This window comes from Sinocyclocheilus anshuiensis, unplaced genomic scaffold (genome assembly GCF_001515605.1).
Source record: "Sinocyclocheilus anshuiensis isolate Anshui unplaced genomic scaffold, SAMN03320099.WGS_v1.1 scaffold961, whole genome shotgun sequence".
NCBI lineage: Eukaryota > Metazoa > Chordata > Actinopteri > Cypriniformes > Cyprinidae > Sinocyclocheilus > Sinocyclocheilus anshuiensis.
The window spans coordinates 834,245-848,060 of NW_015557049.1; the positions used below are offsets into that span (position 1 = coordinate 834,245).

The following is a 13,816-nucleotide window of genomic DNA, read 5'->3' on the forward strand; positions in this document are numbered from 1 at the left end:
ATAAATAAATAAATAAATAAATATATAAATAAATAAATAAATAAAATAAAATAAAATAAAATAAAATAAGCATAAAACATATCCAAAACAACGTGCGAATGGAGCCTGTGTATTAATGAAGTCCTTATTTCTCAGGCTAGACCCACCAGTGCGCATGTGCAGTCCTAAGCGCACGTCTCAGAACAGCGTACTGTTTTTATAGCAACTGGGACTTCTAACAGCAGCTGCAGTGACGCGATGACTTTACCGATTAGCGATTGGTTCTTTTGCTCAGAAGGCGGGGCTTAGTTCGATAGAGCGGCCATATTGAGCGTTGCATTTTTCTCCATTCAAAACTATATAGGGGCATCCCAAATCGCGTACTTATGCACTATTCTATTACGTTTTGTAGTATAAATAGTGTGCGTAGTGCGTTCACACTGAAAATTCCAAAAAGAAAAAGTGCACTTTAAATACCCGGATGATGCACTTAAATAACCGAAAAAATGAAGTGTGGAATGTTGGACACTTCATGCACTCAATTGTCGCAGCTTTAATTACGTACTGAAGGGGGAGGGGCTATGAGACTCCGATTATGAATGACAAAATAACCTTATATAATTCATACTATACATGGTTGAGTACATAGTGCATAAGTACATAGTGTATGAGTGCACAGTGTATAGTCCGTCATTTGGTACGCAGCTTATGAGTGACACGTCTTGGGTATTCTATAGTCTTTGGTATTAAGCAGTTCAGGTTTTAATAACAGGTTTAGAATGAACCTCTAACCAGATTCTCTGGGGAGTATTTGAACTCTTTGGTTCTGGTTTTGGATGGTCAGAACTGAAACAAAACTACCAAAAGCCTTTGTCCTAACTCTGGGAAAACAGCACTTATTCACACAAAACATTTTATTAGTGTGGAACAGAACTAGTGCACAGCTGGCTGAACGTTGTAAATCATCACTGACAGGAATCTAGTTATGTTGTCATGAGGTTTTGAGCACTGGACATGTGCTACATGTTGATGTATTCTTCCATTTTTTGATAACAGAATTGTAAATGTACCTGCAACGATATTCTCAGGTATGTTGACGATGTAAGACGGGAGGCTGAACTCGGGTGGGTTGTCATTCTCGTCCTGCAAAGTGAAGGAGGGAAGAAATCAGTGTTTTAGGTATCTAAAAAGTCTTTAAATATCAACTCATTAATTTTACACAGGGAAAAAACAGCTTTTGGTTATAATTAAATGTATTGATGGAGTGCTTTGGGGGTTTAATGGAAACTCACAGGCTGTGGCGATGGGAAATTATTCAATATCAGATGCATACACTGTTTTACCACTTCATTTCAGCTCAACGTTCAGTAATAACACATACACACACAGACGTGGATGTGTCAAACCCCTTCTGTTTTTCAGACGAAATGTGTCTAATCGGAATCATAATAAAAGAGCAGAGAAATGTCAGAGAGAAATTATCCATGGATTAATCATTCTAGTCAATGGACCTCAGAGAAAGCCAATGAATTCAGAATTAACACACAGATCACACAACACCAAACTGTGTTTGTTTGTGTGTGAGGAACTTGAACCTGAAATGACGGTTCTGGGTAATCTTTGTTTTCACCAGATTCAAAGATGAAGTTAAAGGAATATTCCAGGTTACAAGTTGAGCTCAATCACTTGTGTCGTAACATTAATTTTGACTTTTTCTATAAAAAAAGCGAAATTTACCATTACAGCGAGTCACTTGCAATGGAAGTGAATGAGGACAATCTGTAAACGATAAAATACTCACTGTTACAATAAGGTAATATGATAAGATAATATGATTTTAGGGCAACATTTTAATCTAATTTTACAACTTGTTGCCATGACAACATAACATAAACCCTAAAACAACAGTAAAACTGTCAAAAACAACTTTACAGCTCAAATAATATGTTTTAAACAGAAGAATTAATGTAAGGAACTTTCTAAAATATAAAAGCATCAAATATCTGCTATTAAATCCTCCAATAATTGGCCCCATTTGCTTTCATCTAAGTGCCTCATAGTAACCTTTATTTTCTTTATTATAAAACCATAGACGAGTCAAAGTAATTTTTTGTTGTAATCAATATTACGCAATAAATGCTGTCAATTGAGCTTAACTGGTATTGAATCCAAAATATTTTTTTTAATTAAAAGACGGTTCTACTACTTTAAGATACAACATAAATTAAAGAGTTCATCTGTCCTGCTGTAGTTTTTAACATACACTAACACTGAAAAGTTTGGGATCAGTAATAATATATTTTAATATTGTTTTGTCCCTGAGATATCATGTGTGTTTATTTCAACTATCCTTTTCTATATATGATCTGTGTGTGTGTGCATAGACGTGTTTGTGTTTCAGATGGGTGTTGCCTCCGTTAACGGCTGTGATTGGTCCTGTTAAACATATAAGGACCGCCCCAAACACTTGTCCTCTGCCTTCGTGCCTCGCTGACTTTGTGCTTCGTGCCACTGTGTTTCACCTTCGTCTTTGTTCGTTTCGTCATCATTTGATTGTGAAAGAGATATTTTTACCATAGTGAAACTGTGAGTGTTTATTATTGTAAACCTAACTTCTGATTCTCCAGTTTATCTGACCATCGCCTGTTTGACTACGACTTGGATTCTGATTTGTGTTCACCACAAGTCCTTGTAAAAAGATTTTTGCCAAAGTAAGGGATGTAGGGGGTTAGACGCCATTTTATTTGTATATCTTTTTCACTTTGTTAACGGTTAAGGACGTTAGGGAAGTGAAGCTGTCATTTTTTATCCATTTAAAGCATCCTTGATCAATAAAAGTATTATTTCTTTATCAAAAAAATGTACTGACCCCAAACATTTGAACGGTAGTGTAGCAGACATAATATTACAAACATTTCCATCATTTTGTCCTCTAATCATCACCGCGTAGGATTGCACTCTTTCATGGTGTGGTATATTGAACATTCCCTCGGGAGGTAGGTGTACTCACAAACAGCTCTATGGTAACTGGAACAGTGCTATTGAGGGACGGGTTCCCTCCATCTCTGGCCATCAGAGTCAGAAAGATCGATCCACCTGGAACCTGCTCATAATCCAGAGGACGATTCACGGTGATGACTAAATAAACAAACAAACAAACAGTTGTTATGACACTCAAATCGATTAAATATAAAAACAGAAACAAATATAAACTAATATTTCAGCACGTGTTTACTAGACAGCCATCTATAATCCATTTATGAAACACCAGAGGTCACAAAGGCTTCTCTAAACGCATTTTCACGCTTTAAGGTGTTAAACCCAAATCCGATTCCCCGCTAACGCACTGAGCGATGGAGAGCGCATAATGTAACCCATCACCAGCATGAACAAGCTGTGAAATCGTATTATTAGGTGACTTTGATTTGAACACAGACCTGCGTAGCCCTCCACCACACTGATGCTGAAATATGACCTGAACTGAGAGGCGTAGATGATGGAGTAGGTCAGGATGTTATTGGGAGGAGAGTCCTCGTCCGTCGCCTGAGAAAGACACACAGAGAGACACAGAAGGTCATTATATCATTATCGTAATGACTGTTTCCAAACAAGTTTCCCTAAACACTCCTCCTGGTGATGGGTCATCTGTCACTGTAGGCAAAAGCAGGGAAACCCAGTCCACAGAGTCCGTCGCCTGAGAAAGACACACAGAGAGACACAGAAGGTCATTATATCATTATCGTAATGACTGTTTCCAAATAAGTTTCCCTAAACACTCCTCCTGGTGATGGGTCATCTGTCACTGTAGGCAAAAGCAGGGAAACCCAGTCCACAGACTTATGCTGGGTTGGGCCAGAAGCTAACATCTAGCACTCAAACAAACAGAGCGATGTTTTTATAAGCATTATATATGTTGTTATTGTTAACTAAAATTATAAATATTAAAATTTGTTTTCATTAATTGAAATCAGGCTGAAAAAATAATTTAATCTAAATATTAGATTAAAAAAAAAACTTAGAAATGTTGCCTTGACAACTAACTTAAATAAAAATCAATGGAAGTTAAATTAAAGGAAAAATTATGCATTAAATAAATGAAGAAATAAATAAAAGAAATAAAAAAAAATAATGCAAACAAAGCAAAGTTTTCATAGTGTTAAATCAGTGTTGTTATTATTAACTAAAACTATTAAAAATCTTTTCATTAACAGAAATAAAGTAAAATATAAATATTACATGAAAAACTTAAACTTGCAATTAGAAATGTTATTTTGGCAACTAACTGAAATAAAAATAAATAAAAGCAAAATAAATATATTACCCCCCCCCCACACACACACACACACACAAAAAGCACACACACAAAAAGCACACACACACAAAAAGCACAAAATTACTCAAATTTAAACTAAAGTTTGAATGAAAACTGAAAATAAAAAAGTATTAAAGTAGAATAGTTTTATATTAAAGAAATTATAAATATATAAATTATAAATAAATTATACATTATAGTATTAATAAATAATACTAAAATAAAACTGCAAAAGATATAAATTATATATTATAGTATTTATAAATAATACTAAAATAAAACTGCACCAAAGTCACAGTATTTCACCCTTCAGAGAAAAAAAACAAAAAACATCACCGTTAAATCTAAAGGTGGCAATGTATAAAAGTCATTAAATTAATTGAATATCTGATCACTTTTTGTCCTAATCGAGTATCATTTAAAAATAAAATAAAATAAAACAAAAAATAAAATAATGGTACACTCTAAAAAATGCTGGGTTGTTTCAACCCAACTTTGGACACACACAACAACACACATCGCCACCTGCTGGTCAGATAAATGCAGCACCTGCCGTCAAACTGTCAATCACAGCACAGATTAGAGCGGACGGCTGAAATTAGTGCTGCCGTGTCCACATGCGGAGAGAATTAAACACTAACTGAAACATACTGAACACTAACAGAGCGACTGACCCACAATTACACACCAGAACAAGGCTCAGGCACAGGGAGTCTATAAGAGCTGGCTGTTCACATTCCCATACATCTCAATGGCTCTTTTTTTATTTCACATTCTTGGTCTGATTGTGCTTGATTCATCGGTGCATTTTTCTCTGAAAAAACTTCTCTATTCAACTTCAAACTTCTCTATTCAATCATCCTAAAACTTTTCAACCCTTCCCATCCATTCTGATACATGGCATCCACTTTTCACCATCCTATCAGCACTTGAGGGACAAAATCAAACCCCACCCTACATTTTCGATGAATAATTATTCTGTTTTACTACAAACATCAGTTACGAAATTAAAATGTGTTGAGAACAGCATTTCACCATTCTACGTTTCTTCCGCCTGTCTTTCTAAACTCCACATCTCTTTATGTTTCTCACCCGGGCTCGGACTATTTGTTGTGGAGCCTGTTCGTTCTCCATAAGTGAACCCGTATACGCCTCCTTCTGGAAGATTGGTGCATTGTCGTTTACATCCATCACGTTAATGCGAAGGCGTCCTGTAGTCTCCTCCCCTCCTCCATCACGGGCCAATATTGTTAAAGTAAAGCGCCTCATGAGCTCATAATCCAGCCAGTCTCGCAGAGTCACCCAACCCGTCTCAACATCCAATGAGAACCTGGAGGAGGAGTTCATACATGGAAATGAGTCAGCATTAACTGATTAATAGTTGCAAGAGACGTAATTAAAGACACAAATTAATTAACCAGCAAATGAGAACTTTAAATTGTTAGACTGACTGACTTTAGCTGGAAAAATGACTCTGTTATTGTCTTGTATTATTAACAAACTATTTTCCTGTTTAACACTGTAAAGCTGCTTTGACACGACCAGTATTGTAGAAAGCGCTATACTGTACCAATAAAGGTGACTTGACTTGACTTAGATCATGCAAGGGTTATGTTCAGAACAGCATACTACCATTAGAATCATATTTTAGCAGTATACAGTATGTATAATGTGTACAGCGTAAGTAGTTTATTTATTTATTTATTTATTTATTTTTTTGTATTATACTATCACTATAATATTGCTCTCCAAGGCTGCATTTATTAGATGAAAAATATATTGGTGAGAATAAGAGGCCTTTTTCAAAAACATTTACAAAATCCTAATCATTACAAACTTTTGACAAGTGGTGTATTTACTGTATTTAATTATAGTAATTATTTTAGCTTATATTTTAATTACTTATTTTTTTATGATTTATTATTACATTAATTTTAACTAAGTTTTAGTTTTGTTATGGGCTTTTACCATTAAACTTAAAATTTTTTTTTTTTTTTCAGTTTTAGTTTTTAGTCATTTTAGAAGCTCAACTTAAACATTTATATATATATATATATATATATATATAAATTTTGTTCATCTAATATTGAGATTTTATTTTATTTATTTATTTATTTATTATTTCAGTTACTGAAAATTATTTTTTTTATAGTTTTAGTTAATAATACACTGCATAGCAACCCAGAATGCCCAGTCATTTGACATTTTCAGTATAATATGCAAACATATGTACTATATTACTGTATATAATATCCCATGATGCAGTGTGCTTGATTTTAACCTCCATTTCCATAAACAAATGAATAATTGTAATTGTAAAATAATGCATTTTAAAATCGGTTTCATGACTCCCAACAAAACTTGACCAGACTCCCAAAATACATTTTGCACAATAAATAAATAAATGTTTTCAATCAAATAAAATTATTTATAAACAGTAATACATAAAAATACAAATGCAACAACCATTGTATTACTGAAATTAGCTGATAACTGGATGTTGCTCATTGAATTAACTGTTTAATATTGTGATGTCATGAGACAATGCAGTAAAAGCCTACTATTTTTGTTGTTGCATAATGTTTTATAAATAAAAAAAAAACATAAAAATAGTATGACAGTATACAATTTGTACTGTGTAGCATGCAGTAAACAGTATGCAAGTATTCAATTTCAAACACAGCCACAGAATCAGAATCAGTCTAAGGAAACAGGAAAGAAAGGCATGCAAATCTACAGGGATGTGGATTAAATTAATCAGAGGAAATTAATGAATTAAACAGGATGCTGTATCAGTGTGAAAGGTCACAGTATGTTAATGAATGATAATCTCACTGGTCTGGCTCATCGCTGAAGTAATACCGAACCACTCCAAACGTGCCAATGTCATTATCCGTGGCCTGCAGAGAGAAACACACAAACAGAGAGCAATGAGCATCATCAACTCTTAGTCGTTCTGTATGTCAGTGTGTGTGTGTGTGTGTGTGTGTGTGTGTGTGTGTGTGTACTTTTGAGGTCATTCTGTATGTGAATGTGTGTGTCTGTGTATCCTTGAGTGTGTTTCAGTGTTTTAATATTGAGATGATGGTGTCAGCAACCCCTATCCTACCCTACAAAGTACTCTGTTCTGCACGATTAACGCTGAAGCACACACACACACACACACACACACACACACACACACAAACACAGACACACTCTCAAACACTCACTCTTCAGGAAGGACCATAAGGGGAAGAACTCTCCTCACACCAGATGGGCTGGCATGAACTGGCCGCCCTGTCCTCTGTCCTAAAACAACACAAGCTTTTGCTTCACCTCTTATAAAAGTCAAGTAAAAGAAAGTAAAAACGAGTGACAATACATAAGTGGTCTCACTGACATATTCACCCACACCTCTATACTCCTTATTTTTGCTGCTGTTTAAACCCCAGTGAGCTGCCTTGATGTCTATTCGATTTGGAGTGCTCTATAAAGACAGCAACTCCACATGTTATACAGAAGTGCATGCACAGGAGACTTGGCTCACAATTGATTACAAAAAAGTTTGATTTTAGCTTGTTACTAAGCTAACAATGTGATACTCTAATGAGCATAAATATACATAACTCACAAATACTGGGTAAAATAGTCAGACAGCCCCGCCCCCAAACTCATGTCATTGGTTGAGACAGAAGCTGACAAGTGGCACTCAATTTTTAAAGCGACAAAGCAGTGTTGCTATTGTTAACTATAACTAATACTATTAAAAATAGTTAATAAAGCAGTAATCAAATAAAACATACATTTTGGATGGAAAACCTAAACTTAAAATTGAATAGAAATTAGAAATGTTGCCTTGGCAACTAACTGAACTAAAAAGTTTAAGATGAAATACTAAAATTACTAAAACTGAAAAAAGCTAAAAAAGAAACATAAAAAAACGAATAAAAAAATGACAAAAGCACATAGCAAAATTACTAAAATGAAAACTGAAAATATACACTGAACAAAATTATAAGCGCAACACTTTTGTTTTTGCCCCCATTTTTCATGAGCTGAACTCACAGATCTAAGACTTTTTCTATGTACACAAAAGGCCTATTTCTCTCAGCATGCCAAATGCACGATCTGTGCAATAATCATGCTGTCTAATCAGCATCTTGATATGCTACACCTGTGAGGTGGATAGATTATCTCGGCAAAGGAGAAGTGCTCACTAACACAGATTTAGACAGATTTGTGAACAATATTTGAGAGAAATAGGCCTTTTGTGTACATAGAAAAAGTCTTAGATCTTTGAGTTCAGCTCATGAAAAATGGGGGCAAAAACAAAAGTGTTGCGTTTATAATTTTGTTCAGTGTAAAAATAAAAGTTTATTCAAAATATTAATAAATACTGTAATAGCATACAAATAATACCAAAATAACACTACACCAAAGTCAAACTATCTCTCCCTAAATGGAATGCTCACACAGTAAAATAGTCTACTCTTAATTATTTTAGCTATCTTTAGAATGGAACGTTTATTTACACTACAGTTCAAACGTTTGGGGTTGATAAAAAATGCAATTATTTGATAAAAAAAACTTTAACAAATTTAAAATAACATTTTTCTCTTTTAATGCATTTTAAGATGTTACTGTGATATTAAATATTGTGATATTTTAAGATGTAGTCCTGTTATGGAAAGCTGAATTTTCAGCATTACTCCAATCTTCAGTGTCACATGATCCTTCAGAAATCATGAAAATATGCTGATTTGCTGCTCAAGACACATTTCTTATTATTCTTATCAATGTTAAAAACAGTTGAGCTGCTTAATATTTTTATGGAAACTAATATATTTTTTAGGATTCTTTGATGAATAGAAAACTTGAAATATAAATATTTTTGTTAATTTATAAATGCTTTTACTGTTACTTTAAAAAAAAATCAATTTAATGCACCCTTGCTGGAAAAAAGGTCTTCCTTTCTTTCTTTAAAAAATTAATTAATCAATTAATTAAAATAAACTTTTGTAGTGCATAACCAACTTTTCTGCATCAAAACAAAAATCTGTATTTTCGTTCTGAATTAATCAATTAATGTCCAAAAAACTATCAAGTTAGACATGTAAAATATTAACACCTTGGAGCATGATGTAAACAAAATATATGAATATGTATCATTCAGTACCAAAGCATGTTACATTTTTCTCTTGAAAATGGGAAATAACGTGTTTCCAGAAACCACAGCGAAAGATTCTGAATTTGGCACTCGTCAACATCACGAAAACTGCCCCAAACGACACTACATTTGATAGTAAAGACAGCACAGGAACATTAACAGATATCCCAGTGAAGTGAATGTTGTGTCATAGAATACAGACAGCATAACATGTGTGTGTGTGTGTGCATGTAGAAATAAAGTTATTCAGTGCTGAAGGGAAACAGATTCAAACCTGACTTTGAATTAATACAAAAGGGTGAAAAAACAAGTCACTGCAGAAACAACAGCGCAGCTGCGTATGTGTGTGTGAAAGAAAAACAGAATATGTCAAGTGACGCTTCTCTTTTCTAACACACACACATAAACGCCAAGTGTAACATCTGTTAGATCCTGATATAGAGAGAATTTGTTTTCTTTTCTGGAAATGATAATCTATCAAAGCAGATGTGCAGGTGTCTGTTATCAGACAGTTGTTATTGGGGCTTGATTTGGAGGGCTGAAACTGATCTGTAGAGTTTTCCGCAGCTATTTGCTGTAATTATACACACACAGTCTCATTCTCAACAGCCTTATGTAGTCAGACTTTGCCAATAGTCAACGTCTGGTCCAATTTGCAGCTTAATCCAGCCAAGAAACGACCACTTAGACAGGAAGAGACCATCTGATGACATTTAAAGTGACCAACCAAAGTTTGTTTTCTTTACGTGACCTTTAAGGCTAAAAATTAATGAGACCATAATAACTGAGATAGGTTGTACAAAAAACATTAGTGGAAACAGTGGAAAACAAGAGTAATCTCGAGCCATCCAAATATAAAACTATTAGAGATTATTTCATGGATATGACCAAAAACAAAGCAGAATATAAAAGTGTGTATCAAGTGTCTTAAACAGCACTTTTCAATATCTTTATCTTATATTAAATGAATCTCACAAACTTCAGCAACTGGATTTTCCTATAAAGCAATCATTGTAGCAGCCTGGTACCAACAACTTTTTTTCCAACCTGACCTGAAAAAAAAAACAAATAAAATAAATCAAACAATCAATAAATAAGTAGATGAATAAATAAATAAACAAACACTGCAAAATGACAAAAACTGTGTAAAAACTGTGCTACACTTGATTTTACCCTCCATTTGCAGTCATAAATAATAATTAAATAAATGTATAAATATAAATGTATTAATTTTAAAATCTTTTTTATTCCCAAGAAACATTTTACTTACATATATACAAATTATATATATGTGTGTATAAATTGAAATAAATTTAAAAAAAAATGTAAAATAAAATAAAAATTATAAAATATAAAATTTCATTAAAATGTAAGTAAAGATAAATGATTATACACATTTTTATTATCAAAATGACCAGAAGCTGTTTCCTGAAACAAGAATGTAACATTGCAAGGTCAGGCCTCCTACAGTTTAAAATGCTTAATGTTAAATAATGATCATTTTGTTTCAAACTCAAATAAGAAAAAAAAAGGAAGAAACACAAAATTGTTTAAAGTCAGCTAATCAGATTCAGCATGGCTGAAAACGATCAATAAGCATCCAGAACTGGAAGTACTTGTTTCATAATCAATGATAAGGGTGTGACTTCATTCCAGTTTGCTCTTTCTGTTTGTTGTCTTAATTTTCTATCTGCATCTCGATAATGATCTGACATAGCTGCATTTTAATCCAAGGCTCTGCCAAAAATGTATAGTCTTAAGTCTGGTCTTCAGCAAATATATAGTGTTTCATGCTACATTGATGGGATATTTTTGCAGGAGTCTGCCTGTAGATTCTATATTGGGTGTTCGTCGCATTTGACAAAATCCCTTTTGATGTGTGTGAATCCCAGAGCTCTTGCCTGTAGAGTGTGATGGACTGTGTTCCTGATTAAATTATTTTAGGCTGATTCTCATTGAAATGGAATGTCAAATTTGATGTTCTTTTACAGTTTTCCTTAATTTTTTGTGGTGCTGATGCTAATGTCAAGGTAAGCGTATGATGTAAGAGCTTGTTGTTTAATTTCTCTCTCTGGCGAGCGTTCTGTGATGGATCACGGCTGGGTGCTGGTAATGGGGTTTCAGTTGACTGGCAGTGCTGCTGGTGTACAGGGTCATAGAGTTGTCTGAGTGTGTGCTGCTGTCAGTGCCACTATTAGAATCCATGATTCAACCATGCCCTGATGATGACCTCACCCTCTGTGTGTGCGTGTTGTGAGTGTGGATTATGACCAGTGCTCGCCTGGTGCCATGATACAGTGTATTCAGCCAACCGGCCAAAACAGTTTGCTACAAAAAACTATGCCAGAGTTTCAACGTTCACGTCTCACATCTCAATAACTGAATAAACAGCCAATGCGCTTACACTTCTCAATGCATTCAGCCAACCACTGTACGATCTTGTGAGGAGGAGAAACAAACTAATAAACAAAAGAATGAATGAAACAAAAACGAAAGAGACAGAAAGAAAAAACAAATATAAGAAAATAAACAGACAACATTAAGAAAAAAGAACAAATGAACAAAAATAAATTACTAACAAAATTAAAAGTCAAAAAAACAAAATAACAGACAGAAAGTACAAATCAAAGAATCAGTCTTTTGACCTTTTTTCTTCTCTACACCCTTCTATTATTCACTTTTCCACAAACAACCAAAAGAATAAACAAACTAACACAACAACAGCAACTACAAAAAAAAGAACAAAGGGCAAAGGAAGCAAAAGAAAACAATCAAACAAAAGAGAATGAACAAACAAATGGTCAAAAGAAACAAGGTGGGAACAAAATAAATAAATAAAAGAACAAAATGAATAAAGGGAACAAACAGGGACAGAGAAAAACGGACTGATTAACAACCACAAAAAAGATAGAAAGTAATACATCGGACTCAATCTTTCTTTCTTTTGTCTTCTATATAGCCTGCCTTTATACAGCTTTCTACAAACAAAAAAACAAACAGAAAAACAAACAAAAAAGAGAATGAACAAAAGGACAAAAGAAACGAGTTAAAAACAAACAGAAAATGAAAATAAAATAAAATGAATGAAAGGAAGAAACAGGGACAGACAGAAAACAGACAGATTCACAAAAACAAAACAAAAATATAGAAAGTAATAAAACAAATCAAAGACTCAATCTTTCTTTCTTTTGTCTTCTTTATAGTCTTACTTTATAAAGCTTTCTACAAACAAACAAAAGAACAAATGACAAAAAAAACAAACAAACAAAGCAAAACTAAAAAGAAAATGAACAAATAGACAGAAGAAACAAGGTAAGAACAAAATGAATAAAATGAACAAACAGAAAATGAAAACAAAATTAAAAGATTCCATCTTTCTCTTTTGTCTTCTTTACATCCCTGATTAACATACTTTTCCACAAACAGACAAAAGAACGAATGAACAAATGACCACATAACATAAATAGCAAACAACAGGATAAAAAAATTTAAATATCAAATAAACAAATGAACAAACCACCAAGGAAAAAATAAATGAAAGAATGTGATTTTCTCTCTCCATTGTCCTCTCTATCGCTCCTTCATGCCCTTTTGCACAAACAAAATCCTCCTTTTCTTCAGGCTCAGTCCTCACACTTCTCTCTGTTTACCTCTCTCTCTCTCTCTCTCTCTCTCTCTCTCTCTCTCAGTGTGATTGACAGGCCCATAAGTGCAGTGATGACAGTGCCGGGGCTCCGGGTGTTAGCGTGACAACAGTCGCTACGATGACAGGAGACTTAATGCAGGTCAGGTGAGATAGACAGGGATCAGAATGGAGAGAGGATGGCAGAGGTGACAGCATCTCTCTCTCTCGCTCCTCCATCCCTTCTTCCTGCTCATCTTTTCTGCTCAGTATGGCAAAGACACACACCTGAAACTCCAGACAGCAGCCCAACAGAAACACAAAGACACTAAACTTCAGTAAAAGAGCAGAGGAACAGCCTGAAGACAGGCCTGAATGTGCACCTGATAGTTTTGACCAAACCCTGAAAAGATGGTTCTCATTGATTGACACATGTCAAACAACATCTCAGCGTGAATGAAAGCAAAAGAGACACCAGGGTGAGGAGAGACCCTCAAAAGAGATCCAGCTGTGACAGATGAGACAAGAGATCATCAGCAGAACGAAAAAGTCTCTTTTTATTCACTCAGACCAGACAGCCAACAACAGTTAGTGCCATGACCACAACATAGAAACAAATAAAAACAAAAGTACATACAATGTCTCATTTTGGAATACCTGAAATATATATCATACTTAAGCCGCGTTTACATTGCAAGTGTTAATACACAGATCCAATCTGTTGACCATATCCATTTTTTTTTTTTTTGGTTTA

General features: G+C 34.2%; 1 protein-coding gene across 1 annotated transcript in view; it reads right to left on the reverse strand.

Annotated features, from left to right (window-relative positions):
- LOC107676383 (cadherin-23-like) overlaps positions 1-13,816 on the reverse strand; it is a 267,703-nt gene that overhangs the window by 76,049 nt on the left and 177,838 nt on the right. The window contains exons 14-18 of the mRNA XM_016470905.1: positions 7,127-7,191; positions 5,384-5,621; positions 3,417-3,522; positions 2,990-3,117; positions 1,050-1,122 (exon numbers count right to left, since the gene is read on the reverse strand). Of these exons, the coding sequence (XP_016326391.1) occupies positions 1,050-1,122; positions 2,990-3,117; positions 3,417-3,522; positions 5,384-5,621; positions 7,127-7,191 (610 nt within the window). The remainder of the gene's footprint in view (positions 1-1,049; positions 1,123-2,989; positions 3,118-3,416; positions 3,523-5,383; positions 5,622-7,126; positions 7,192-13,816) is intronic.